At 61.4% G+C, this 26,975-nt stretch overlaps 1 protein-coding gene across 2 annotated transcripts; it reads right to left on the minus strand.

The window, feature by feature from the left end:
- Positions 1–636: 636 nt before the first annotated feature.
- Positions 637–22,726, minus strand: BCAN (brevican). Of its 2 annotated transcripts, XM_056510740.1 has the most exons (15): positions 22,525–22,726; positions 17,614–17,709; positions 17,131–17,520; positions 15,546–15,720; positions 14,689–14,816; positions 12,078–12,371; positions 10,829–11,092; positions 10,154–10,273; positions 9,707–10,033; positions 7,306–7,413; positions 5,362–5,520; positions 2,201–2,283; positions 1,863–2,007; positions 873–1,055; positions 637–790 (listed from the first exon to the last, which is right to left on the minus strand). In XM_056510740.1, the coding sequence occupies exons 2-15, from the start codon at positions 17,699–17,701 to the stop codon at positions 765–767; spliced, it is 2,490 nt and encodes an 829-aa protein (XP_056366715.1). In that variant the 5' UTR covers positions 17,702–17,709; positions 22,525–22,726; the 3' UTR covers positions 637–764. The 2 variants fall into 2 exon arrangements, with proteins under 2 accessions (XP_056366715.1, XP_056366714.1); XM_056510739.1 differs by having other exon boundaries at positions 651–790; positions 9,707–10,273.
- Positions 22,727–26,975: the final 4,249 nt, after the last annotated feature.

Consider the following 26,975-nt stretch of genomic DNA (forward strand, 5'->3'; position numbering starts at 1 on the left):
GCCAGTCCCACCCCTGAATAACCAGGTCACCACTCTGTGCCATCTGTTCACTGGTTTTAACACCCACAGAAGCACAGAGAGGGAGGATTGGGCAGCACACAGCCAGTCCAAGCTGTGGCAGCAGCTCCTGCCTTTGCAGGAAGTGCAGAAGCCCCTCCACAGCACAGGATGGTGCTGAGCTGCAGCAGAGCTTGGGTGTCCCCAGGGTGTGACAGAACCAGGGCCCTTGGGGCAGAGCTGGATGTCCCCAGAGTGTCACAGAACCAGGGCCCTTGGGGCAGAGCTGGATGTCCCCAGGGTGACAGAACCAGGGCCCTTGGGGCAGAGCTTGGATGTCCCCAGGGTGACAGAACCAGGGCCCTTGGGATAGAGCTTGATGTCCCCAGAGTGTCACAGAATCAGAGCCCTTGGGGCAGAGCTGGGTGTCCCCAGGGTGTCACAGAACCAGGGCACATGGGGTAGAGCTTGATGTCCCCAGAGTGTCACAGAATCAGGGCCCTTGGGTAGAGGTGGGAGAAAACAGCTGGAGGTGACACTGGCACTGCCACCCCCTCCCCACGGTGTCCCCCCTGATTTAAACTCTGTGGTGACTCTGGGAACAAACCCCTGTTGTGCATTTTGGGTCCCTGTCGGTTCCTTTCCGGGGGATCTTTAATTATCAGGACTTTTTGTACAGATATAAAACAGAGGAGGGGACAGACTCCCAGCAGTGAGGTTTCACCCACATCAGCTCCAGAGCTCCGGCGGGCGGTGGCAGCTCCCACTCAGTGATGGGGAGGCTGAGCCAAACCTGGGGGGACACAAGAAACGCCGAGCGGAGCTCAAACACCGCGGGCACATCCCGGGGGCTGCGGGGCGGGTTTGTCACTCACCAGGGCGACACGCCAGCCGGGGCAGCTCCCAGGTGCCATCCTCCCGGCAGCGCGCCAGGGGCGAGCGGCGCGGCGAGAAGCCGGGGCGGCACTGGTAGCGCGCCGTGGAGCCGATCTCGTAGCGCTGCTTGGCTTTGCCCAAGGCGCGGGCGTTGCTGAGGGCGGGGGGCGGCCCGCACTGCACTGAGAGGGGGGTGGGATCACTGCGACCAGCCGGGGGGAGCCGCCCCAGCCCCGGAAAATCCGGGGAGCACGAACAGGCTGAGGGCGCGGCGAGCAGTGCGGATCCTCGGCTGAGGGAGGGAGGGGGTGCTTCTCTTCGGGGGGGGAGGGATGGGGATTCCTCTTTTTGGGGGGTGGGAGTGATGGGGATGCTTCTTTTTTTGGGGTAGGAGTTATGGAGATGTCACTTTTTCGGTTGAGAGTGATGGGGATGCTTCTTTTTTTGGGATTGGAGTTATGAGGATGCACTTTTTGGGGTGGGGGATTGATGGGGATGCACTTTTTGGGATGGGAGTGATAGGGATGCACTTTTTGGGGTGGGAGTGATGGGGATTCCTCTTTTTGGGGGGTGGGAGTGGTGGGGATGCTTCTCTTCGGGAGGGGAGTGATGGGGATTTCTCTTTTTTGGGGAGGGGGAGTGATGGGGATGCTTCTTTTTTTTGGGTGAGAGTTATGGAGATGTCACATTTTGGGGTGGGATTGATGGGGATGTCACTTTTTGGAGTGGGGGAATAATGAGGATGCACTTTTTGGGGAGGGGGAGTGATGGGGATGCACTTTTTGGGGTGAGAGTGATGGGGATGCACTTTTTGGGAAGGGAGAGTGATGGGGATTCCTCTTTTTGGGATGGGAGTGATGGGGATACACTTTTTGGGATGGGATTGATGGGGATGCACTTTTTGGGGTGGGGGATTGATGGGGATGCACTTTTTGGGGTGGGGGGCTCTGCCGCAGCCCCCAGCCTGCCAGGGGGGTGGCACAGCTTACCCAGCCCCATTTTGCAGGTGTAGGACAGGTGGTAGTTGCAGGGCACGTCGCTCCACCGGCCCCCATCGTGCCACACGATGACCACGCAGTTCTCCCCCGAGAGGAAATAGCTGTCAGGCTGCCCGGGGTGCCAGTTCTCATAGAGCTGGGGGGACATTGGGGTGGGGTCCATCCAGCCCCCTCAGGACCCCAAATCCCGGGTCTGGCTCGCCTGAGGATGCTCAGCCACGCTGAGGCACGTGGCTGTTTTTGGGAGCTTCAAATCCCGGACATGGGGGGGCTGGAGGGGGATCTTGGGGTGCCGGGGGGGGCACACAAGGGTTGGCGGCCCCACTTACCAGGGGGCTCCCGTCAGACCACTGGAAATCCCCCTCGATGGTGCGGTCGTTCAGGCCGATCCACTGGTACTCCCGGTACTGGTCTGGGGGACACGGGGCGTGTTGGAAACAGGGACAAGCCCACCCGGCAGGAGGGGGCTGAGCCCGTGCTGGGGAGATTTGGGGAGATTTGGAACCCGGGGGGGAGCGGGAGGTGCGGGTGTCCCTGGTCCTGCAGCGGGAAGGGGGTGGGAAGTTTGGGGACAAGGGGACCCCCCGAAAGGGACATCGGGGATCCCCTTTACACCTCAGCCCCGGAGAGAAGGGACAGGGATGGCCGGGAGATGGCGGCAGAGCCCCGGGAGCCGCCTGTCCCTCCTGTCCCGCCTGTCCTCTCCTGTCCCCGCCTGTCCCTCCTGTCCTCTCCTGTCCCCTCCTGTTCCCTCCTGTCCTCTCCTGTCCCTCCTGTCCTCTCCTGTCCCTCCTGGCCCCTCCTGTCCCTGCCTGGCCCCTCCTGTCCCTTCCTGTTCCCTCCTGTCCCTCCTGTCCTCTCCTGTCCCGCCTGTCCCCGCCTGTCCCTCCTGTCTTCTCCTGTCCCCTCCTGTTCCCTCCTGTCCCCTCCTGTTCCCTCCTGTCCTCTACTGTTCCCTCCTGTCCCGCCTGTCCCTCCTGTCCCTCCTGTCCTCTCCTGTCCCCGCCTGTCCCCGCCTGTCGTTCCTGTCTTCTCCTGTCCCCTCCTGTTCCCTCCTGTCCCCTCCTGTTCCCTCCTGTCCTCTACTGTTCCCTCCTGTCCCCTCCTGTCCCTCCTGTCCCCGCCTGTCCCCTCCTGTCCCCTCCTGTCCCCGCCTGTCCCCTCCTGTCCCCTCCTGTCCCCGCCTGTTCTCTCCTGGCCCCGCCTGTCCCCTCCTGTCCCCTCCTGTCCCCGCCTGTACTCTCCTGGTCCCGCCTGTCCCTCCTGTCCCCTCCTGTCCCCTCCTGTCCCCTCCTGTTCCCTCCTGTCCCCGCCTGGTCTCTCGTGGTCCTGTCTGTCCCTCCTGTCCCTCCTGTCCCCGCCTGTCCCTCCTGTCCCCTCCTGTCCTCGCCTGTTCTCTCCTGTCCCCTCCTGTCCGGGCCTGTCCCCTCCTGTCCCCTCCTGTCCCTCCTGTCCCTGCCTGTCCCCCTCCTGTCCCCTCCTGTTCCCTCCTGTCCCTCCTGGCCCCTCCTGTCCCTGCCTGTCCCTCCTGTTCCCCTCCTGTCCCCTCCTGTCCCCTCCTCCTGTCCCCTCCTGTCCCTGCCTGTCCCCTCCTGTCCCTCCTGTCCCCGCCTGTCCCCTCCTGTCCCTCCTGGCCCCTCCTGTCCCTCCTGTCCCCGCCTGTCCCCTCCTGTCCCTCCTGTCCCCACCTCGCCCCGCCAGTCCCTACCTGGCTGTGCCAGTCTCCACCTGGAACTGCAGGTCCCAAATTGTCCCTGCCTGTCCCCACCTGTCCCTGCCTGTCCCCACCTGGCTCTGCCGCTCCACCCCTGTTTCTCTAGGTCATTGCCAGTCCCCACCTGTCCCTGCAGGTCCCTGCAAGTCCCCACCTGTCTGCATCAGTCCCCACCTGGCTCTGCCAGTCCTCACCTGTCCTTTCCAGTCCCCACCTGTCCCTGCCTGTCCCCACCTGTCCCTGCAGGTCCCCACCTGTCCCTGCAGCTCGCTGCCTGTCCCCACCTGTCCCTGCAGGTCCCTGCCTGTCCCTGCCTGTCCCCACCTGTCTCTGCAGCTCCCCACCTGTCCCTGCAGCTCGCTGCCTGTCCCCACCTGTCCCTGCAGCTTCCCGTGGGGTCTCTCCCTGCCCCTCCCTCCCTCACCCTCGTGTCCCTTCAGGCCTTTGCTCTGTGTCCCACCCGTCCCCTGCTCTGCCTCCTCCGCCTTCCCCGCCCCTGCAGGGCTGATTTTACGGCTTTGCCTTCCTTGACTTGCACACATCCAGCCCTCTGCTGCTCTGTCCACCCAGCGCTGGGTCAGGGAATGTTGTTGGGTCAGCCCGACCATTCTCCCACAGCCAAGGGCATCACCGTCCCCAAGTGCCACAAACACAGCTCTTAAATCCCTGCAGCACCGGGCAGCCCGTGCCAGTGCCTGGCCACTGCCTCCATGAAGAATTTCCCAATATCCAGCCCAAACCTCTCCTAGTGCAGCTTGAGGCCACTTCTGCTCCTGTCCCTGTTCCCTGGGCGGGGGGGTAACGCCCAAGTGACTCCATCCAGGGAATTGTAGGGAGTGAGATCCTCCCTGAGCCTCCTTCTCCTCAGGCTGAGCCCCCTCGGCTGCTCCTGGTGCCCCTTCCCTGTCACATTCAATGTTCAGCCCTGTCTGCTCTCACATCTCTGCACGTCCCCACGTGTTTCTCACACATCTGTCCGTGTGTCCATCTGTCCATCTGTCCCTGCAGGGCTGGGCTCCACCTTGGCTCTTTAAATTTGTTTCAAAGCAGCCCTGAGGGCACAGGTGGGGGTCACATTCCTGCCCCTCAGTATTCAGCCCTGTCTGCTCTCACATCTCTGCACATCCCCATCCGCCTTCTGTTACAGCTGTCCGTGTGTCCATCTGTCCATCTGTCCCTGCAGGGCTCTATAACTCGTTGGGCACAGGTCCCATTGCAGCCCCTCGATGTTCAGCCCTGTCTGTTCCCATGTCCCTGAACGTCCCCACGTGTTTCTCACACACCTGTCCGTGTGTCCGTGTGTCCATCTGTCCCTGCAGGGCTCTGTAACTCGTGGGGCACAGGTGGGGTCACATTGCAGCCCCTCAATGTTCAGCCCTGTCTGCTCTCACATCTCTGCACGTCCCCACGTGTTTCTCACACATCTGTCCGTGTGTCCGTGTGTCCATCTGTCCCTGCAGGGCTCTGTAACTCGTGGGGCACAGGTCACATTGCAGCCCCTCAATGTTCAGCCCTGTCTGCTCTCACATCTCTGCACGTCCCCACGTGTTTCTCACACATCTGTCCGTGTGTCCCTCTGTCCATCTGTCCCTGCAGGACTCTATAACTCGTGGGGCACAGGTCACATTCCTGCCCCTCAATGTTCAGCCCTGCCTGTTCCCATGTCCCTGCGCATCCCACCCGTTTGTCACACATCTGTCCGTGTGTCCGTGTGTCCCTCTGTCCCTGAGGGCTCTGTGACCCGTGGGGCACAGCAGGGCTGCAGCCGGCACGCACCGTTGATGAACTGCTGCTCCTCGGGGCTCAGGATGGCCGCCAGGTGCCCCCCGAGCTGCCGGCACTGGCTCTCCGCCTGCTCCCAGCTCCGCCGCGCCGAGAAGTGCCGGTAGCAGGAGCCCTGGAAGCTGCGCCAGCCCGGGCTGCAGCGCCGCAGGGCTGGGGGCGGGCACGGGTCAGGGGAGCCGGGATAACCAGTGTCACCAGTATAGCCCAGTATAACCAGTGTGACCCAGTATAGCCCAGTGTAACCAGTGTGACCAGTATAGCCCGGTATAACCAGTGTGACCCAGTATAACCCAGTATAACCAGTGTGACCCAGTATAAACCAGTATAACCCAGTGTGACCATGGTGGGGACGGGCACGGGGTCAGGGGAGCCGGGATAACCAGTGTCACCAGTATAGCCCAGTATAACCAGTGTGACCCACTCAGTATAACCAGTGTGACCAGTATAAACCAGTATAACACAGTATGACACAGTATAACCCAGTGTGACCCACTGTGACCCAGTGTGACCTAGTGTGACCCAGTATAACCCAGTATAACCCAGTGTGACCAGTATAAACCAGTATCAACCCAGTACAACCCAGTATAACCCAGTGTGACCCAGTATAAACCAGTATGACCCAGTACAACCCAGGATAAACCAGTATAAACCAGTGTGATCCAGTATAACCCAGTGTGACCCAGTATAGCCCAGTATCAACCAGTATCAACCAGTGTGATCCAGTATAACCCAGTGTGACCCAGTATAAACCAGTATAACACAGTATGACACAGTATAACCCACTGTGACCCAGTGTGACCTAGTGTGACCCAGTATAACCCAGTGTGACCCAGTATAAACCAGTATAACACAGTATAACCCAGTGTGACCTAGTGTGACCCAGTATAACCCAGTATAACCCAGTGTGACCCAGTATAAACCAGTATAACCCAGTACAACCCGGATAAACCAGTATAACCAGTGTGACCCAGTATATCCCAGTGTGACCCAGTATAGCCCAGTATAACCAGTGTGATCCAGTATAACCCAGTGTGACCCAGTATAACACAGTATAAACCATTATAACCCAGTGTGACCATGGTGGGGACGGAGAGCAGGGTCAGGGGGGAGCCCGGGATAACCAGTATGACCCAGTATAGCCCAGTATAACCAGTGTGACGCAGTATATCCCAGTGTGACCCGGTATAACCCAGTGTGACCCAGTATAACACAGTATAAACCAGTATAACCCAGTGTGACCCAGTGTGACCATGGTGGGGACGGGGAGCAGGGTCAGGGTGGAGCCCAGTATAACCCAGTATGACCCAGTGTGACCCAGTATAACCCAGTATAACCAAGTGTAACCCAGCGTGATCCAGTATAACCCAGTGTGACCATGGTGGGGACGGGGAGCAGGGGTCAGGGGGGAGCCCAGTATAACCAGTATAACCCAGTATAGCGCAGTATAACTAGTATGACCCAGTATAACCCAGTATAACCCAGTGTGACAATGGTGGGGACAGGGAGCAGGGTCAGGGGGGGAGCCCAGTATAACCCAGTGTGACCCAGTATAAACCAGTATAACACAGTATAACACAGTATGACCTAGTATGACCCAGTGTGACCCAGTATGACCCAGTACAACCCAGTATGACCCAGTATAACCCAGTATAAACCAGTGTAACCCAGTATGACCCAGTATGACCAGTATAACCCAGTACAACCCAGTGTAACCCAGTATGACCCAGTATGACCCAGTATAACCCAGTATAACCCAGTGTGACCCAGTATAACCCAGTGTGACCCAGTATGACCCAGTATGACCCAGTATAACCCAGTGTGACCCAGTATGACCCAGTATAACCCAGTGTAACCCAGTATGACCCAGTATGACCCAGTATGACCCAGTATGACCCAGTATAACCAAGTATGACCCAGTGTGCCCCAGGCACTCACGTGTCTCACAGCTGCTGCCTCCGTAGCCAGGCAGGCACAGGCAGGTGAGCTGGGCAGCGTCCTCCAGGCAGGTCCCTCCGTTCAGGCAGGGGTTGGGGACACAGCCACCTGCAAGGGACACGGCTGTGTCACCCTTGGGGACAGTGCCACCTGCAAGGGACACACAGCTGTGCTCACTCAGAGCCTGGGCAGCCCCTCAGTGCCCAGCAGTGCCACAGCCTCGTCCCCAGGGTGTCCCACAGCTCTGAGGCCACCAGCCCTGGGGCAGGGGAAGGTTTTGGGGGTGCTGTGATGTGCCCAGGGCCATCCCACATTTCCCTTCCAGCACTGGATGTGAAACAGCTCAGCAGCCCGGCCCAGAGCTGGCCAGGCCTGGGGTTTGTTCCCCCAGAGCACAGAGGTGAGAGCTGGGTGCTCTCCCCATCACTGGGCTCATTGTAATGCCAGCCCAGGGGGTTTGGTCCCCCAGAGCACAGATGAGAGCTGGGTGCTCTCCCCATCACTGGGCTCACTGCAGTGCCAGCCCAGCTCCCCCCAGAGCACAGAGGTGAGAGCTGGGTGCTCTCCCCATCACTGGGCTCACTGCAGTGCCAGCCCAGCTCCCCCAGAGCACAGATGAGAGCTGGGTGCTCTCCCCATCACTGGGCTCACTGCAGTGCCAGCCCAGCTCCCCCCAGAGCACAGAGGTGAGAGCTGGATGCTCTCCCCATCACTGGGCTCACTGCAGTGCCAGCCCAGCTCCCCCCAGAGCACAGAGGTGAGAGCTGGATGCTCTCCCCATCACTGGGCTCACTGCAGTGCCAGACCTGGGGTTTGGTCCCCCAGAGCACAGAGGTGAGAGCTGGGTGCTCTCCCCATCCCTGGGCTCACTGCAGTGCCAGCCCAGGGCCAGCTCCCCTTTCCTGGAGTGATGCAGCAGTTGTGTTTCAGGAGGGAAGCATGCAGACAGTACAAAGATAAACCGTTTGGCACATCCTGGCCACTTGTCCTCGGCCTGGCAGCAAGGTGACTGCGTGCCTGTCCCTCTGCTGTCACCTCCAGCCTGGCCAGGGCTGATAACTGAGGCAGCACCGTCCCCACCAGCCCGTCACGGTCATTAACACTCCCAGAGCACACGGTGTGCTCCCAGCCCAGCTCAGGGTGATGAAGAGCTGCTGAGCACAGACTCACAGTCCCTGACCCTCTCCAGCCTAATAATGCTCCTTTTTATGGTCCTTGGCTCAGTGGGGACGTGACAAGGGTGGTGCTGCCACCCTCACCCCCCCCAGGCAGCGTCACCTCCCCACGAGGCGCCAGCAGCTGCTCAGGATGTGGAGCTCATCCCCAGCAGACCAAGGATGAGCCATCGAGGGCTCTAATTCAACAGCAGGCTCATCCTGAGTATCTCTGCCTGCCAAGGCCACCCCATGGGGTCTAGAGAGCCTCATGTGTGCCACAGGACTGGGCAGGGACCCCCGTGCAGGGAGCAGGATGGGCCGGGATCATCCCAGGGGGCAGCCAGAGTGGGGCTGGTGGGTGACACCCACCCACAGAGGGTTGTGCTCCCTCTGCTCCCCCATCTCAGCCCCATGTGGGGCTCAGGGGCCTGCAGTGACTGCAGGCTGCTCGGCCGCTGCACAAGGCTGGGTGGTCTTGGTGGGGCTCTGCACCCCACAACCCATCAGTGGCCCCCCGGGCTCCCCCTGCTCGTGCCGTGCGGTGCCCAGCGCTCATCCCTCCCCCCGGGGCAGTGCAGGGTCAGTCCCAGCGGGGCCACACGGGGGGTGCGAAGCAGGCAGAGCCCTCCCAGACCCCTCCCATCCACCCCATTCCCGGGAGTGGCAGGGCCGGGACTGGGGGATTAGTTCGTCAGTGGGAGGGGCGCACGGGCAGCGGGCGCAAGGACGAAGGGAAGAGCTCGCCGAGATGCTTGTTCTACAAAGCTTTTAATTCCCTTTATTAGTACCACGGTTAGTCAGAGCGGGGACCGGGGCCGCCTTTTGCTTATCGGGCTTTTTCATGGAAACAGTCATTAAAACACTTCACAGAAGTAGAAGAGATTTAAGTGCATGCAGAGATCAGACCAATTTGTTTGACAAATATTTGCTTCACCAGACCTGTAACCTTCCCTTACCCAGCTGAGGAGGAGAGAGAGACAGACAGACAGACAGACAGACAGAGGGAAGCACAGCGTGAAGGAAAGGTGCTGGCTGTCTCTAGTGCCAGAGGGCGGCCAGGAGGGCTGCCCCCAGGGCAAGGGTGGCACGGCAGGGACCCCGGGGCGAGCAGGAGCCCGCGCCCACGCTGGCCCGCTCGGTGGGCAGGGCGGGCAGCGGCACAGCCGTGCTGGGGGCTGGGGAGGCCACGGGCACCCCAGAACTGTCAGGACGGGGAGAGGCCAGGCCATCCCTGAGGGTCCCACCTGCTTCTCCAGGAATGAAACCCTCCAGGGTTGCGATGGAGGGGGCGGGCTGCTCTTCTTCCTCCTCCTCCTCCTCCTCAGCGCCCTCTGCTCTCAGCGGCGGAGCGCTGCTGCTGCCGGGCCACGGTGTGACTGCGGGGACAGCGCCCCTGTCCCCAGGGGCCGCGGGCGAGGGGAGCCACACGGCTCCCGACTGCTCCTCTCCCTCCTCCGCCGGGGGCAGCGGCGACGCCGCGGGGATTTCCACCACATCTCCGGAGAGCTCGGCGTCTTCAGCGGCAGACGGGGCGGCGCTGGCCCCGCTGTGCCCGCCGGGCTCTCGGCTCTCTGTCGAGGTGGCAGAAGTCGGTGGCGATGTCGCGCGTCGCCCAGGTGGCCCGGGGCTGGCAGGGCGAGCGGGGTTGGGTGTGGGCGGCCGAGGGAAGCCCTCAGGAGGCTCCGTGTCACCTGCGGGGGCAGCGGTGGCTCCCTCTGGCTCCGTGGGCTGGCCGGGGGCTCGCCCTCCGCGCGGGGTCTCTGGTGCTGCGCTGCCGGAGCCCCTGCCCGGCGCTGCTCCCCGCTCCTCCTCTGCAAAGGGCAAGGCAGAAAGGCGGTGAGAGGCCGGGCCAGGGGCTGCCAGCACGAAGGTGTGCGGGGAGGTGGAAGTGGCCCCGAGCCCGTGTGACACTGTCCCCTGGCTGAGCTCTTGGCCGCTGCCAAGCCCAGCCCTGGCTTTGCTGGGGTGGGGGCCACGCTCAGCCCCTCTCCCAGCTGCACCTCGCCTCGTGTCCCTCCAGCTGCCAGCTCCCTTCTCTGTCCCTGTGCTCTGCATGCTGGGCTCCAGCCGGGGGACATGCGGATGTCCCCGTGCCACTGCACAGCCCTACACCAAGACACCGGTGGGTTCTGCCCTGGGGTGACCCAGGCACCCTCAGGTGCCTTTTGTGAGCCTGGCACCTCTGTGTCCCAGCCCTGGCACCTCCACAGCAGCTGCTCAGCTAACCAGAGCGGGACCCCACTGTCCCTGTCCCCCCGCTCTCCTCTGCAGGGGATGGGCTCCCAGTTCAGCACCACAGCTAACTGGGACACCTGCCTCGGGGCTGCCCAGGGCTGTGGGGAAAGGGGAGTCAGAGTTGGGGTGACCTGAGGACACAGAGGTAGCTAGTGGGGGGTGCCAGGCCCCTGGCCCCAGTGCATCTCCAGGGGACTGGCTTGGCCTTCCCAGCTCAGTGTCCTCAAGGAGGGGGACGGCGTAAATGGCCCCTCGCGACTCAATCTCCACGTGCGCTCGGGGCAGCTGCAGCTCCTCCAGCTTTTCTGCCACTGTGACAATCTCCTGGAGGAGATTCTCCTCGGCCTCTTGGGCTTGGTATTTTCCTGCAGCCTCAGGGAAAGAGTTTGTCCCTTCTGTGGGCAGAAAGAAAGTGGGATATTACTGCCCTGTCAGAGATGACCTCACCCCAGAGCAGGCCTGGAGCCTTGGCACCCCAGTAGGGACCCAGCTCTCCTCAGCCTCCCCTTCCCCTTCTCTACAGGGTCGGCATGGGGGAGGATCAGGCCCTCCCAGCCCCAGGAGGAGTTGTGAGGCTTGCCAGCACGTGGTGGGGCCAGATCCTAAACCCTGCATTCCCTTCCCTGAGGGGATCCTTCTCTACACCCCCATCCCCACCCCGGGGAGGGCAGACATGCACGGGGAGTTAGTGGGTTACAGGGAATGGCTCCATCCTGCCTAACCCACGGCTTTCCCTGCTGAGAGATGGCAAAACTGAGGCCCAGAGATGCTCAGCATCCCCACACTGTGAGCCCCCACGGCCCTGAGTGGATGCACAGAGAGGTGGATCAGGCAGGAGTGGAGGGACAGCACTTCTTCCTTCTGTGCCCGTTATCCCTGCCAGCTCTGCCCTGCCTCATGCCTTGCAGGCAGTGCCCACAGGTCTCCTTCCTGCCCACCACTATCACCCCAAACCGGCCTGGCAGGAGCCAGGATTGCCCCCCAGGCCAGCAGCCCTGGGGGATGAGCCCTGCTGGAGCTCACACAGACCAACGGTGCCACGCAGGACATCCCTGTTGTGCCTCTGTGAAGCGTCACCAAGCCCTGACACATGCAGGGCGTCCCTACTCTGCCACAGCGTGCACTGTGGGGACCGTGCAGAGCCTCCCTGCCCCGTCAGAGCTGTCAGCATGCAGTGTCAGGACCATGCAGGTTATGCCTCCCCTCTCACGGTCTATCAGCATGCACAGCAGCCTCAGGCGGCACCGCGCCCCGACAGCGCAGAGAGCACTCGGGAATCCCGCACAACCCTGCCCTGCAGCACAGCACACCCCACCAGGGCATGCACCCTCCCCGAGGCTTCCAGCGCCTCCCACCGCTCCCTGCTCGGCCCCTCTTTACCTCGGAAACAGTACGCATCGTATCTGCTCTGCGCGTCGGGGAACCCCGTCTGGTTTCGGAAGAGGAAGATGGTTTTGACGCCCGGCAGAGCCCCTCCGCAGCGCTCGCGGGGGGTGACGATGGGGTAGCGGACGCTGCCGTCCGCCAGCCAGCCGGGGCTGCAGGCGTCCAGCCCCGCGTTCCAGGCTGCGTACAGCTGGCCCGGGCTGGCCAGCGCCGCGCCCAGCGCCCGGCAGCGCTGCGCCGCCTCCTCCAGCGTGAACCGGCCCGGCGCCGTCTCCAGAAAGATCTCCCCTGCAAGAGAGGCAGGAGGTGTCAGAGCTGGGGGAGCGCGGTCCTCTCCTCCGCTGGCTGCGTGAGCTCAGGAGCTGGTGTGGGGGTGGAGGGTCCGCTGTGTGGAGGCGCAGCAGGGGCTGGAGGGGGTCTGCCTGAGCGCTTCCCTGCCTGCAATCCTGCCTGCATCCCTGAATCCCTGCATCCCTGCCTGCATCCCTGAATCCCCGTCTGCTTCCCTGCCTGCATCCCTGCCTTCCTGAGTGCATCCTTGCCTGCATCCCTGTATCCCTGCCTGCATCCCTGCCTGCATCCCTGCACCCCTGCCTGCATCCCTGCCTGGATCCCTGCATCCCTGCCTGGATCTCTGAATCCCCGTCTGCTTCCCTGCCTGCATCCCTGCCTTCCTGAGTGCATCCTTGCCTGCATCCCTGTATCCCTGCCTGCATCCCTGCCTGGATCCCTGAATCCCCGTCTGCTTCCCTGCATCCCTGCATCTCTGCATCCCTGCCTGCACCCCTGCCTTCATCCCTGAATCCCTGCATCCCTGCCTGCATCCCTGAATCCCCGTCTGCTTCCCTGCATCCCTTCCTGCATCCTTGCCTGCATCCCTGCATCTCTGCATCCCTGCCTTCCTGAGTGCTTCCCTGCCTGTAATCCTGCCTTCATCCCTGAATCCCTGTCTGCCTCCCTGCATCTCTGCATCCCTGCCTGCATCCCTGAATCCCCGCCTGCTTCCCTGCCTGCACCCCTGCACTCCTGCCTGTATCTCTGCCTGTATCCCTGCCTGCACCCCTGCACCCCTGCCTGTATCCCTGCCTGTATCCCTGCCTGCACCCCTGCTGCACCCCTGTATCCCTGCCTGTATCCCTGCCTGCACCCCTGTATCCCTGCCTGCACCCCTGCCTGTATCCCTGCCTGTATCCCTGCCTGCATCCCTGCCTGCATCCCTGAATCCCTGCATCCCTGCCTGTATCCCTGCCTTCCTGAGTTCTTCCCTGCCTGCACCCCTGAATCCCCGTCTGCTTCCCTGCCTGCATCCCTGCACCCCTGCCTGTATCCCTGCCTGCATCCCTGCACCCCTGCCTGTATCTCTGCCTGTATCCCTGCCTGCACCCCTGCACCCCTGCCTGCCTGTATCCCTGCACCCCTGCCTGCACCCCTGTATCCCTGCCTGCACCCCTGCCTGTATCCCTGCCTGTATCCCTGCCTTTCTGAGCGTATCCCTGCCTGCATCCCTGCCTGCATCCCTTCCTGAATCCCTGCATCCCTGCCTGTATCCCTGCCTTCCTGAGTTCTTCCCTGCCTGCACCCCTGAATCCCCGTCTGCTTCCCTGCCTGCATCCCTGCACCCCTGCCTGTATCCCTGCCTGCATCCCTGCACCCCTGCCTGTATCTCTGCCTGTATCCCTGCCTGCACCCCTGCCTGCACCCCTGCCTGCATCCCTGCCTGTATCCCTGCCTGTATCCCTGCCTGTACCCCTGCCTGCACCCCTGCCTGCACCCCTGCCTGTATCCCTGCACCCCTGCCTGTATCCCTGCCTGCACCCCTGTATCCCTGCCTGCATCCCTGCCTGTATCCCTGTCTGCCTGTACCCCTGCCTGTATCCCTGCCTGCATCCCTGCTGCACCCCTGTATCCCTGCCTGTATCCCTGCCTGTATCCCTGCCTGCATCCCTGCCTGTATCCCTGCCTGTATCCCTGTATCCCTGCCTGCATCCCTGCCTGCATCCCTGCCTGCACCCCTGCCTGCATCCCTGCCTGCACCCCTGCCTCCCTGCCCGCACACAAATCCACAGTGCAGGCACGGCTGGAGCTCTCACTTCCCGTGGGATCGATTCCCGCCCTTGCAAACAGCTCTGAGACTTTGAATCACCCGTGAGCGGGACTGCAGAGGGGCAGACCCACGCCCTGCACTCAGCAATCCGCGTGTGGGACATTTCTGGGAGCACTGTGGGGAGGTTTCACACTGAGGAGGGCTGGGGACAGCACACACCAACCCCCAGGAGCGTGTCCCTGTTCCTGCACCTGCCTGGCACCTCCATCCCACCCACAGCAGCTGCACCACCAGTGGGGACTCCCGTGGGGACCCCCGTGGGGACCAGCCACCCCCAGCCCTGCGTGCCATGCAAACCCCAAACCCCTGACACAGAGAACTGCAGGTCTGGGGCAGATCACTGTGAACCTGAACCCCACACCAAACCAAACTGAACTCTTACACAGCAAGAGGCAGCGCCTGCAGCTCAGGGCAGATTTTTCACTCGGTTTTACCACAGGTTAGGGGGACAGGTTAGTGTGGGAGCAAAAGCAGAGGAGGCAAAGGTGGCACCGCGGGCACCTGGGAGGTCCTCAGCGTAGCAGTACACATCGTACATGTCCTCCGGGTCCACCACTCCGTAGTTCCTCACCCCAGGGAAGCCGTTCATGTCTCCATAACAGGCCTCTCGAGGTGTCTGGATGGGGTACCTGGGGTGGGAGAACAGGGTGACTCGGGAGGGAATGAATGAGCAAAGCCGTGGGCACAATGCCTGGGCAGCTGTGGTACCCACCTGTGATATATCATAAAATGTAATTCGTGTAAAGCTGTAAATTAGAGTAGGATAAGCAATGTCTGTGTGAATAAAATAATAAAACTTGAAAACATAGAGCTGCGAAGTGAGGAACTTAATAGCAGCACTGAAACTGGAGCAAAAGCTGAAGAGCTGGGATTAGTAAAACAATAAACGCTGGAGATGGAGACAAAGCGATGAGAACCCGATAAAAACCCCACAATCAAGGTAATCAGAGCCATCAACAGAAATACATCTGAATGCCCCTTTCCAGTAAACCAAAATCTGCAAGCTGCATCTCAGTTCCATCTTCCTGTAAACCTGAACTCGCCTTCATCAAAATTCATCGTCTCCCAGGATATTTTTTTGTCCAGCCCAACGCAGTGAAAAGGAATCGAAAGAATATGCGGAACGACGGGAAAAGACCAAGATCTCCGCTCCGGGCAAAGAAAAATTAAATAAAAATTGGCTAACTAATGTTTGTGAATATTTGGGGATTGGGAGCGATAGAGTTCGAATCATTGTGTGTTCACTCGACGCCGACCCCGCGCTCGGAATGTCCCTTTTTTTATTGTGGCTATTGTAAAATATCGCTTATTTTAATTATAATTAATTGGGCTTGATCTCGTTTTTATCTGTAACACACCTGACGGTCTGGTCGGCGATCCAGCCGGCGTCGCACTGCTCGTAGCCGCCCAGGTAGGCGGCGTAGAGCTGCTCGGGGGTGGCGATGCTGGCGCCGATGCGGGCACAAGCCTCCTGCGCCTCGGCGAAGGTGTAGGCGTAGCGCATGGAGCCCTCCCGGTAGTGAAACACCACTCCTGGGGCAGAGAGAGCCGTGGGCGTCACAGGAACCTGCCCCAAAGCCCGGAGCCCAAATGTCCCAAATCCCAGATTCCAACCTGCCCCAAATTCCAGAGATCACCCTGCCCCAAACCCCAGAGCTCCCCCTGCCCCAAATCCCACAGCCCAAATGTCCCAAATCCCAGAGCCCGAATGTCCCAAATCCCAGAGCCCAAATGTCCCAAATCCCAGAGCCCAAATGTCCCAAATCCCAGAGCCCAAATGTCCCAAATCCCACAGTCCAACTGCCCCGCATCCCAGATCTCACCCTGCCCCAATCGCAGATCTCACCCTGCCCCCAATCCCAGAGCCCAAATGTCCCAAATCCCAGATCTCACCCTGCACCAAATCCCAGAGCTCACTCTGCCCCAAATCCCACAGTCCAAATGTCCCAAATCCCAGATCTCACCCTGCCCCAAAACCGAGCTCACCCTGCCCCAAATCCCACAGCCCAAATGCCCCAAATCCCAGATTCCAACCTGCCCCAAATCCCAGATCTCACCCTGCCCCAAATCCCAGAGCTACCCCTGCCCCAATCCCACAGCCCAAATGTCCCAAATCCCAGATTCCAACCCACCCCAAATCCCAGAGCCCAAATGTCCCAAATCCCAGAGCTCACCCTGCCCCAATCCCAGAGCCCAAATGCCCCAATCCCAGCTCTCCTCCTGCCCCACATCCCAGATCCCCCCCTGCCCCAATCCCGGCTCCCCCCCTGCCCCAATCCCGGCTCTCCCCCTGCCCCAATCCCGGCTCTGCCCCTGCCCCAATCCCGGCTCTCCCCCTGCCCCAATCCCGGCTCTGCCCCTGCCCCATTCCCAGCTCTGCCCCTGCCCCAATCCCAGCTCTCCCCTGCCCCAATCCCAGATCTCTCCCTGCCCCAATCCCAGCTCTACCCCTGCCCCACATCCCAGATCTCTCCCTACCCCATTCCCAGCTCTCCCCTGCCCCATTCCCAGCTCTGCCCCTGCCCCAACCCCAGCTCTCTCCCTGCCCCACATCCCAGATCTCTCCCTACCCCATTCCCAGCTCTACCCCTGCCCCAATCCCAGCTCTGCCCCTGCCCCAATCCCAGATCTGCCCCTGCCCCAATCCCGGCTCTCCCCTGCCGCAATCCCGGCTCTCCCCCTGCCCCAATCCCAGCTCTGCCCCTGTCCCAATCCCAGCTCTGCCCCTGCCCCATTCCCAGCTCTGCCCCTGCCCCAATCCCGGCTCTCCCCCTGCCCCAATCCCAGATCTCTCCCTGCCCCACATCCCAGATCTCTCCCTGCCCCATTCCCAGCTCTGCCCCTGCCCCAATCCCGGCTCTACCCCTGCCCCAATCCCGGCTCTGCCCCTGCCCCAACCCCGGCTCTCCCCCGCCCCAACCGCAGCCCCCCGCCCCGGGGTACCCTTGACTTTGAGGCGCAGGATGTCGTGCCCGTCCTCGATGCCGTGCTGCACGTCGCAGCGGTAGATGCCCGAGTCGTTGGGGCGCAGCTCGGTCAGCAGCAGCGAGGCGTTGGTGTAGCGCTGGTGGAAGATGGGCAGCGAGGCTCGCAGCCGGTAATCCTCGCTCACCTTCACCCTGTCGCCGCGGGCTACCAGGATCTCCAGCTCCCTGCCCTCAGAGATGAAGGTCCATTTGACCCGGGGCGTTCCCAGCACGGCGCGCCGGCCCGTGCCGGGCGTGGGCTTGGGGCCGAGGTAGGTGATGAGGCAGGGGATGGTGATGTCGCCTGCCAGCACGGCCTCCAGGGCTGGCTGCCGTGGGATGGAGACCTGCAGAGCCTTGAGGTCCTCTGCGTGGGAGAGGAGAGGAGCTGTGAGCGGTTTTGGGGGTGAGGGACCCCCCCGAGACCTCCGCGGGAGTTACAGGAGTGATGCCGAGTTACCTGTGCCATCTCCGGGGCCAAACACCTCTGGGACCGCGGTGGGGACAAAGAGCCAGAGCAGCAGCAGCAGGGGGAGGGCTGGGGCCATGCTCTGCCCTGCAAGGGGGAGAAACAAGCACCAGCTGAGCTCAGAACCCGGAAAAACAGCGAAAAACTCCAATCCCTGCGTGAGGGGGAGTGGGGAAGGGAAGGGAAGGGAAGGGAAGGGAAGGGAAGGGAAGGGAAGGGAAGGGAAGGGAAGGGAAGGGAAGGGAAGGGAAGGGAAGGGAAGGGAAGGGAAGGGAAGGGAAGGGAAGGGAAGGGAAGGGAAGGGAAGGGAAGGGAAGGGAAGGGAAGGGAAGGGAAGGGAAGGGAAGGGAAGGGAAGGGAAAAGGAAAAGAAAAGGAAAAGGAAAAGAAAAGGAAAAGGACAATATGAGCATCCAGGACCATTGGCTGGGAGGCACTGGTGCCATCCAGCCCCTCTGACCCTCCCCAGGAGCCCCTGGGGACAGCAGAGTCCAGCCTGGCTGGAGAGCACTGGTGGTCTCAGCCCAGGTGGGCAGGGAGGGGATGCCAGCACCACAGGGCCACCGTGAGAACCCTCAGGAAGGGTTTGGCCAGGAACAAGGTGGGGAGGGAGCAAGGAGGGCACACACGTGGAGGGGTGAACAGAGTGGAGGGGTGCAGTGCCAGGGGTGCTTGTGCAGGGAGCTGAGGTCAGTGAGCAGCCAGGGGACAGCCAGAGCACACAGAGCACGGGGCAGAGGGGGAGGGAAGGAGCAGAGTGGCTTCTTTGCCATTCAGCTCACGCTGGAGGCTCCCTGCACCCGGGCTGGGAAAAGCAAGGCTGCCCAAAGCACCATTATGTCCCAGGCCTGTCTCAGGCTGCCTGGCACAAAGGGCTCTCACCGGTGGGCTGGGGGCCAGTGCTGAAAGGAGAGCCCAGCGCCGCTGCCAGCAGCCCCCAGCCCTCTCCAGGGGATGGTGGGCATGTCCCGGGGGGCTCCAGCTGCCCGTGCAGTCCTGCTGCTCCTGCAGCCATCCAGAGAGGAGGCTGGTGCTGGAATGTGGGGGAATGTCCCTGCTGGATGCACTGCTCCAGTACCCCCTCACCCACTGCAGAGGCTCCCTGGGGGCTGGAGGCTCCTCAGCCTCCCTGCCAGGGATGCACTCCCATTGCCTGGGAGCAGAGCACCTGAGACTGGGAGCAGCTTTGTAACTATGAGCTCTCTGTGCTGTGCTGATCCCAGCAGCCACAGAACAGCTCAGGCAGCCCCATGCCCAGAAACAGCCTGGCAGGATGCTGTCCTGTCACCTGCATCCCTCTCCAAGCAGAGCAAACCCAGGGGAACACTGCTGCAGGGAGAGGGGGTGAATACAGCCCTGTATGCACAAATTCATGTACACCCCAGCACCAATTCCTCTGGGGGATGTACAGCCCCTGGAGCCATGGACACACAACCCTGGCAGCACAGCCATGGATGTACAGCCCCTGAAACCATGGACACACACCCCTGGCAGCACAGCCATGGATGTACAGCCCCTGGCACCACATGCCATGAACATTCAGCCCCTGGTACCACACATCGTGGATGCAGAGCCCCAGGAGCCATGGACACACAACCCTGGCAACATACACAATGATTGTACAGTCCCTGGAATTACACACAATGAACATTCAGCCCCTGGCACCACACACCATGAACATCCAGCCCCTGGAACCATGGACACACAGCCCTGGCACCACACAACATGAACATCCAGCCCCTGAAACCATGGACACACAGCCCTGGCAGCACACCTCATGTACATTCCCTGCCACATTCCACGGGTTCATAGCCCACAGAACAAGGCACTTAAGCATGCAGAGCTCCTAACACAAAACTCAGAGCACTCAAACCCCTGGCACCACACCCCATGGGCATCAACCCTCCTGTGCAGACCACAAACGTCCCCTGAGCAAGGGCTCAGCAGGAGCAGCCAAGGCTTGATTGCCCAGGAGCTGCCCAGCGGTGCCAGAGCCCAGCCAGGGGATTTCTGTGCTCTGGACAGATATTTTGAATGCAGCCCATGGTTCTGGATCAAGGGACAAAACCCTCCTGCGTGGCAGCCGTGGCCAGGCTCCAGTGCAGGGGCTGGTGCCACCCCCTGGGCAGCCAAGTGAGGAAAGCTTTTGTCACTGGCACCTTTTCTTCCCAGCCCCAAGGCGCCATGGTGGCGTGGACAGCAGCCCTGGGGAGGAAATCCAAGTGATAAAACCCCCAGGAACTGGGCAAACTGGAGTTTCTGCTTCCCTGCTGTGCCCACCCCTGACTGGAGCTGTGCTGGCACTGGGAATGGGGTGTGGAAAGGGTTAAACCCAGTTTCACCCTGCTCAGGGGTCCCATGGGTGGCAAGAGAGTCTCAGACATCAAGTTTGGGGTTAGATTTTTACTTTGGATATTTTTCCTGTTTTCCAAAATGGAAAATCTTTCAACCCACAAGTTATGAGGGAAAAGCTGGGAACAGGACTGGGGAAGAGCAGCCAAAAAAATGTTGAATGGTTCTAATGGCAGCAACTTGCGACTCTCAATCGTCCCAGAGACCTCAGAGCTCAGGAGCTGCCGGGATCAGACAGACACACAGGCACGTGGCAGGGCCAGCTAACCTCCATTTCTGTGGGAAACCAGGTAGAAAATGGAGCTGAAGTCTATTTCGGGACGGGACTGATCTTTCTTTCTCCCCTGAGCTCTGAACCAGCTTTCAGCTCCCGGCGCACGGGACCCGCAGGATCTGGGGCTGCAGCACCGGGGCTGAAGGCAGGAGATGCTGCCGGTGGGTGGCCGGGGGTGTCCCTTCCCATCTCCGGAGAGGGATTTTCTTCTCTTGTCCCCTCCACGTGATGGTTGCTCATCCCAAGGTGCCCCCGGCAGCCCGCAGCGAGCCGGAGGAGGAGCGGTGGCTTTCCAGGGATGCTCAGCTGCAGAATGAGTCAGCAGCCGGCGGCACAGCCTGGCCCCGCTCCAGCCCCGTCCCCAGCAGCAAAGGGCTCCGGCCACGCCGCTGCCGGGCGGGCACGGAGCCGCAGCCGCTCTCTCCGTCCCCCCCGCGATCTGTCCCCACCCCCGCGGCCACCGGAGGGTCCCCGAGGGGGCCGTGCCAGGCGCGGGGGTGCGCGGGGGTCGCTCTTGGCAGCGGCCGCTGGCAGAGCATAAAAGGCCGGAAGCAGGTGGGGAGAAAGGGGGGGGTCCCTCCAGCTGCCAGAACCCCCCAACAGCGAGAAAGGGACTCCTTGTTGAGGGAGGGTCCCGGGGAGCGTAGGGGCTCCTGGGGAGGTTCGGCCCCGCACGGAGGGGCGCGGGTGGCAGCAGACCCCGCGCGTGTCCCGCCGTGTAAATGTGTCACACGCGCACCTGAACGGTTTGCACACCCATCCCCGCCTTCCCCGGCTCTGAGGTGGGACAGCACCGTGGGATCCCTGATTTCAGCGCTGCAGTTCGGGTAGGACCCAACCCCAGCAAAATCGCATCTCACCCCTCCCAGCACAAAATTACCCGATCTCCCAGTCTAAAACCATTCCCTGAAAAGCAGCCCTAAAATATCCGACTCACCCTCCCCCTGCCATGCCTGAGCCCGGGAGCTGGAAAAGCCTCCAGGCTGGGGCAGAGGGAGGTTTCTCCCGCTCCCCGGGCGGCCAAAAGGAAGAGCAACAGGTTCTGCCTCGGGCTGAGACGGGAGAAGTCGGCGCGACGGGAGCAGCGGTCCCTGGCAGGGATGCTCAAGGGCAGCCCCTCCATCCTGCGGGTGAAATGCCCCGGCTGAGGGGATTGCAGTGAAATTCCCTCTCCCCGCGACACCCCACGGTGGGTCTGACACCCCACGGGGCTGATCCGTTGGAAAAAAACCCATGAAAATCCTGAACCCACTGGACAGCAGCAGAGGGTGGGGACAGAGCGGAGAGAGCCGGCGGTGCCCTGAAACCATCCCAAACCTTGGGCTCGGCCCCCGCCCCCCGCGATCGGGCAGATTTGCAGCGACACGACCGGAGGGGATGGGAGGGGAGGGGGGAGCCGGATCCCTGCCCAGCTCCGTGCCTCAGTTTCCCTTTCCACTGATACCCGAGCGCAGCCTCCTTGGGACAAGAGGCCACAGACTCTGCAGGACACACGGGGAGGTTCCATGGCCCCTCTCCCAAAACTCTCAGCAGCTGCTGAAACACCCCGGAAAATTCCCCTTCTCCCCAAAACCGTGGAGCGCCGCTGCCGGAGCACCAAAGTACTTTTTTTAATTCCAACTTCCCCCAGCCCCGCTCTGCTCCGGCGCTGCGGAGCCGCTCCACGCCGCCTGCCCCCCTTCAGAACAAGCGATGCAGCGCTCGGAGGGTCGGTGACAAGGACAAACCTCCCCGAATCCGCGCCCTGGGGTCCCCGAGCATCCCCCTGTGCCCCACAGGAGGAGGATCTGTGTCCCCTCGCGGGGAAAACCGCCCGGGAACCTCTCGGCATCCCCAGCCCCGTCTCACTTTCAGCCCGTGCGGAGGTGAAAGGCGATACGGAGATGAAAAGCGCAGTACGGCAGCGCCACGGGGACACCGCAGCGCCGGGGTATCGGGATATCGGGATATCGGGATATCGGGGTATTGGGGTATCGGGGTGCCGGGATATCGGGGTATTGGGGTGCCGGGGTATCTGGGGTATCGGGATATCAGGGTATCGGGATATAGGGATATCGGGGGTATCGGGATATAGGGATATCGGGGGTATCGGGATATCGGGGGTATCGGGGGTATCGGGGGTATCGGGGGTATCGGGGGTATCGGGATACCGAGGTACCAGGGTACCAGGGTACCAGGGTATCAGGGTACCGGGGTATCGGGGGTATCGGGATACCGGGGTACCGGGTATCGGGATATCAGGGTACCGGGGCACCCCCCGCGCTCCCCCCAGCCCACCTTGCTCCGTGCCGGGGGCCCCTCGGTGCAGCGGGGGGATCCTCGGGGGCTCCCCGGCTGCGGGGTCCCGGCGTGGGGCTGAGCTGCAGCTCCTCCGGGGCAGCGCGGGCAGCGGGCGGCAGCAGCTCGGCAGGACGGCTGAGGAGGAGCCGCACCAGGCATAAGTGCAGGCACCGAGAAAAGAGCCTTCTGTGTGTGTGTCCGAGTCCTCCACTCTTCTTTTTTTTTTTTTTTTTTTTCTTTTTTTTTTCCCTTCCCCTTTCCCTCCTCCTTTTATATTTATTCCTTCCCCTAATTAAGAAGGAGAAAAAAAAAAAAAAAAAGATATTACGGTGTTGGCAGGCTCCTTGTCCCTCCCCGTCCCTCCCTCCTGGCAGCTGGCAAGCCCAGCACGAGAGGAGGATGCTCAGCGCGGGCACGGCGTTAACCCAATGCAGCAGAAGTGGGGGAGCAGCTGCCCCGAACCCCTTCAGCCCCCTCCACGGCATGGCAATGGTTATTTGGGAATTTGGCAGCTTCTGCTGCCGTCCCGGTAGCCAGTAGAGGCTTTGTCATGCAAAACCCCTTTCGCTGCCAGGCCGAGGTGGCTGAAGGAACCCAAGGGTTTGCCAGCCCCGAAAGGGTGGTGGGAGCAGCCAGACCCGAGCCCCCAGCACGGCTCTCACATCCAAGTTTACCCACCTGCATCTGCGTCAGGGCCACGATAATTTATTCATCTTTCTGCTCTTTATGATCCTGTGGGGATCTGGGCGCCCAGCGAGGACTGGGACGCCTCATTTGCAGAAAGCAGCACCCAGGAGCTGCCATCAGGGAATTTTTTTTAACCAGATCTCGCTGAAAGTTTCCTTGGCACGGAGCATTCGCTGCCCGGGGGGGGCGGCGCGGAGCCTGCCAGGGAATTGCTCGGGTGAGTTTGCAGAAAGCCGCAGCTCCTGAGCAGAATTAATCATTTGTCGCCCTGGGAAATAATTGCAGGCGGCAGAGCGAGTGTTGGTGGCGGAGCGGCGCGGGGAGGGTGATGCTCGCTCACACCACAGCGCTCAGCTCTGCTCTGCAGAGGTGAAACCCCAGCGCTGCCCCTAAACCCACCCATGAGGTCACATCCTGCGCCGGGATGGGAAATCCACGCGAAAAATGCGCTTTGGGGGGAAGAGCTGGCGGCTGGGGGAACTGCCGGCTCAGCAAGGAGCGTCCCCATCCTAACGGGGAGCCAATGTTCCGGGAACTCTGGGGGTTCCTCGAGCCTCGGAGGGAACTCTGCTGCTCTGCCAGCTCCTTCCAGGGCACTCCTGGTGCTTCCTGACTGCTGGCACGGATGGGGTGAAGCCTTTGGGACACCCAGCTGCTGGAAGGGGCAGGAGAGAAGGGAGAGGAGCAGGGCACAGACACCAGGTTTCCCAGGCCTGCAGCTCCAGGGATGCTGGGGATCCAGGGATGCTCAGCCCAGCCCCAGCAGCCGAGGGATCTGGCCCCAGCTGTGCTCAGGCTGGAAGGGCCCCAGAGCCCAGCTGTGCTTCCTCCTCCTCCTCCCCCTCCTCCTCCTGCCCTGCTCAAAGTCACGTACCAGCCCGTGCCACTCACCCCGTGCCAGGCACGTGCCAGCTCCGACCCTGGGGCTGTGGGGCTGGGACACCTCGAACTGTCACCCCCACAAACCTCTGCCACTGCTGAACGGCCACTCTGAGCATCCCGTGGGGACAGAGGGGACAGATCTGCCGTTCCCGGGGGTCCTGACACTGAGAAATCCTCAGAGGTGCCATGGCAGGGGTTCCTGACCCCCAGCACTCCCCAGGGACACAGATAACCCATTCCCAGGGGTTCCTGACCCCCAGCACTCCCCAGGGACACAGATAACCCATTCCCAGGGGTTCCTGACCCCCAGCACTCTATAAGGACACAGATAACCCATTCCCAGGGGTTCCTGACCCCCAGCACTCTATAGGGACACAGATAACCCATTCCCAGGGGTTCCTGACCCCCAGCACTCCCCAGGGACACAGATAACCCATTCCCAGGGGTTCCTGACCCCCAGCACTCTATAGGACACAGATAACCCATTCCCAGGGGTTCCTGACCCCCAGCACTCCCCAGGACACAGATAACCCATTCCCAGGGGTTCCTGACCCCCAGCACTCTACAGGACACAGATAACCCATTCCCAGGGGTTCCTGACCCCCAGCACTCCCAGGGACACAGATAACCCATTCCCAGGGGTTCCTGACCCCCAGCACTCTATAGGACACAGATAACCCATTCCCAGGGGTTCCTGACCCCCAGCACTCCCCAGGGACACAGATAACCCATTCCCAGGGATTCCTGACCCCCAGCACTCCCCAGGGACACAGATAACCCATTCCCAGGGGTTCCTGACCCCCAGCACTCCCCAGGGACACAGATAACCCATTCCCAGGGGTTCCTCACCCCCAGCACTCCCCAGGGACACAGATAACCCATTCCCAGGGGTTCCTGACCCCCAGCACTCCCCAGGGACACAGATAACCCATTCCCAGGGGGTCCTGACCCCCAGCACTCTACAGGACACAGATAACCCATTCCCAGGGGTTCCTGACCCCCAGCACTCTATAGGGACACAGATAACCCATTCCCAGGGGTTCCTGTCCCCCAGCACTCCCAGGGACACAGATAACCCATTCCCAGGGGTTCCTGACCCCCAGCACTCCCCAGGGACACAGATAACCCATTCCCAGGGGTTCCTCACCCCCAGCACTCCCAGGGACACAGATAACCCATTCCCAGGGGGTCCTGACCCCCAGCACTCTACAGGACACAGATAACCCATTCCCAGGGGTTCCTGACCCCCAGCACTCCCCAGGGACACAGATAACCCATTCCCAGGGGTTCCTGACCCCCAGCACTCCCAGGGACACAGATAACCCATTCCCAGGGGTTCCTGACCCCCAGCACTCTACAGGACACAGATAACCCATTCCCAGGGGTTCCTGACCCCCAGCACTCCCAGGGACACAGATAACCCATTCCCAGGGGTTCCTGACCCCCAGCACTCCCCAGGGACACAGATAACCCATTCCCAGGGGTTCCTGAACCCCAGCACTCCCCAGGGACACAGATAACCCATTCCCAGGGGTTCCTGACCCCCAGCACTCTATAGGACACAGATAACCCATTCCCAGGGGTTCCTGACCCCCAGCACTCCCCAGGGACACAGATAACCCATTCCCAGGGGTTCCTGACCCCCAGCACTCTATAGGACACAGATAACCCATTCCCAGGGGTTCCTGACCCCCAGCACTCCCCAGGGACACAGATAACCCATTCCCAGGGGTTCTGACCCCCAGCACTCCCCAGGGACACAGATAACCCATTCCCAGGGGTTCCTGACCCCCAGCACTCCCCAGGGACACAGATAACCCATTCCCAGGGGTTCCTGACCCCCAGCATTCCCCAGGGACACAGATAACCCATTCCCAGGGGTTCCTGACCCCCAGCACTCTATAGGACACAGATAACCCATTCCCAGGGGTTCCTGACCCCCAGCACTCTATAGGACACAGATAACCCATTCCCAGGGGTTCCTGACCCCAGCACTCGAGACGACACAGATAACCCATTCCCAGGGGTTCCTGACCCCAGCACTCCCCAGGGACACAGATAACCCATTCCCAGGGGTTCCTGACCCCCAGCACTTTATAGGACACAGATAACCCATTCCCAGGGGTTCCTGACCCCCAGCACTCCCCAGGGACACAGATAACCCATTCCCAGGGGTTCCTGACCCCCAGCACTCTATAGGACACAGATAACCCATTCCCAGGGTTATGAGAGATTTGGGGAACCCCAAAGGCAGGAGGTGGAAGAGGGGGACAAATCCAGGGAGGAAGGAAATGCTCAGTCCTAGGGCACCTCCCTGGCGGCTCTTTGCAGCAGCCTCCACTTTTGAGTGGCATTTTTGGGGGCACCTGGACACCCCAGGGAGGTGGAAATGAGGAAAGTGGGAGCAGCAGGGCAGCTTTGGAGGAGATGTGCTGTGGAATTAAGGATGAGGATAAAGACACAGCAGGGTTTCATCACCCCACTGCCCAGAGCTCGGGGGACACCAGATCGATTATTCAGCCTCAGCTCTCCCTCTGCTCCTTAATGGCGTTTCAGTCTTGGCTGTGAGAGGCAAAGCAAGGAGCCAGAGGAGCCAGACAGGATGTCTGGCCGGAGATGAGCTGGAAATGTCCCCTCTGGGGTCATCCCCCCGCTGTGGCAGCATCCAGGCACGAGGGGGTGCTGAGCCCCCGGCTATTGCTGCTGCCCCGTTTGGGGGCGTGAGACCCCCAGCAGCTCTCCGAGAGGAGCTGGGGATGCCTCGGGGCGGCTTTTGCCAGCAGAGGGGACTGTTGCTTTTTTTTCCAGCAGCTTGTCCCGTGGGACAGCTCTGGAGGAGACATTCCTGTCCTCCTTGCCCTGGTGAGGACATAGCAGGG

Source organism: Oenanthe melanoleuca, chromosome 25, assembly GCF_029582105.1.
Source record: "Oenanthe melanoleuca isolate GR-GAL-2019-014 chromosome 25, OMel1.0, whole genome shotgun sequence".
NCBI classification, from domain to species: domain Eukaryota; kingdom Metazoa; phylum Chordata; class Aves; order Passeriformes; family Muscicapidae; genus Oenanthe; species Oenanthe melanoleuca.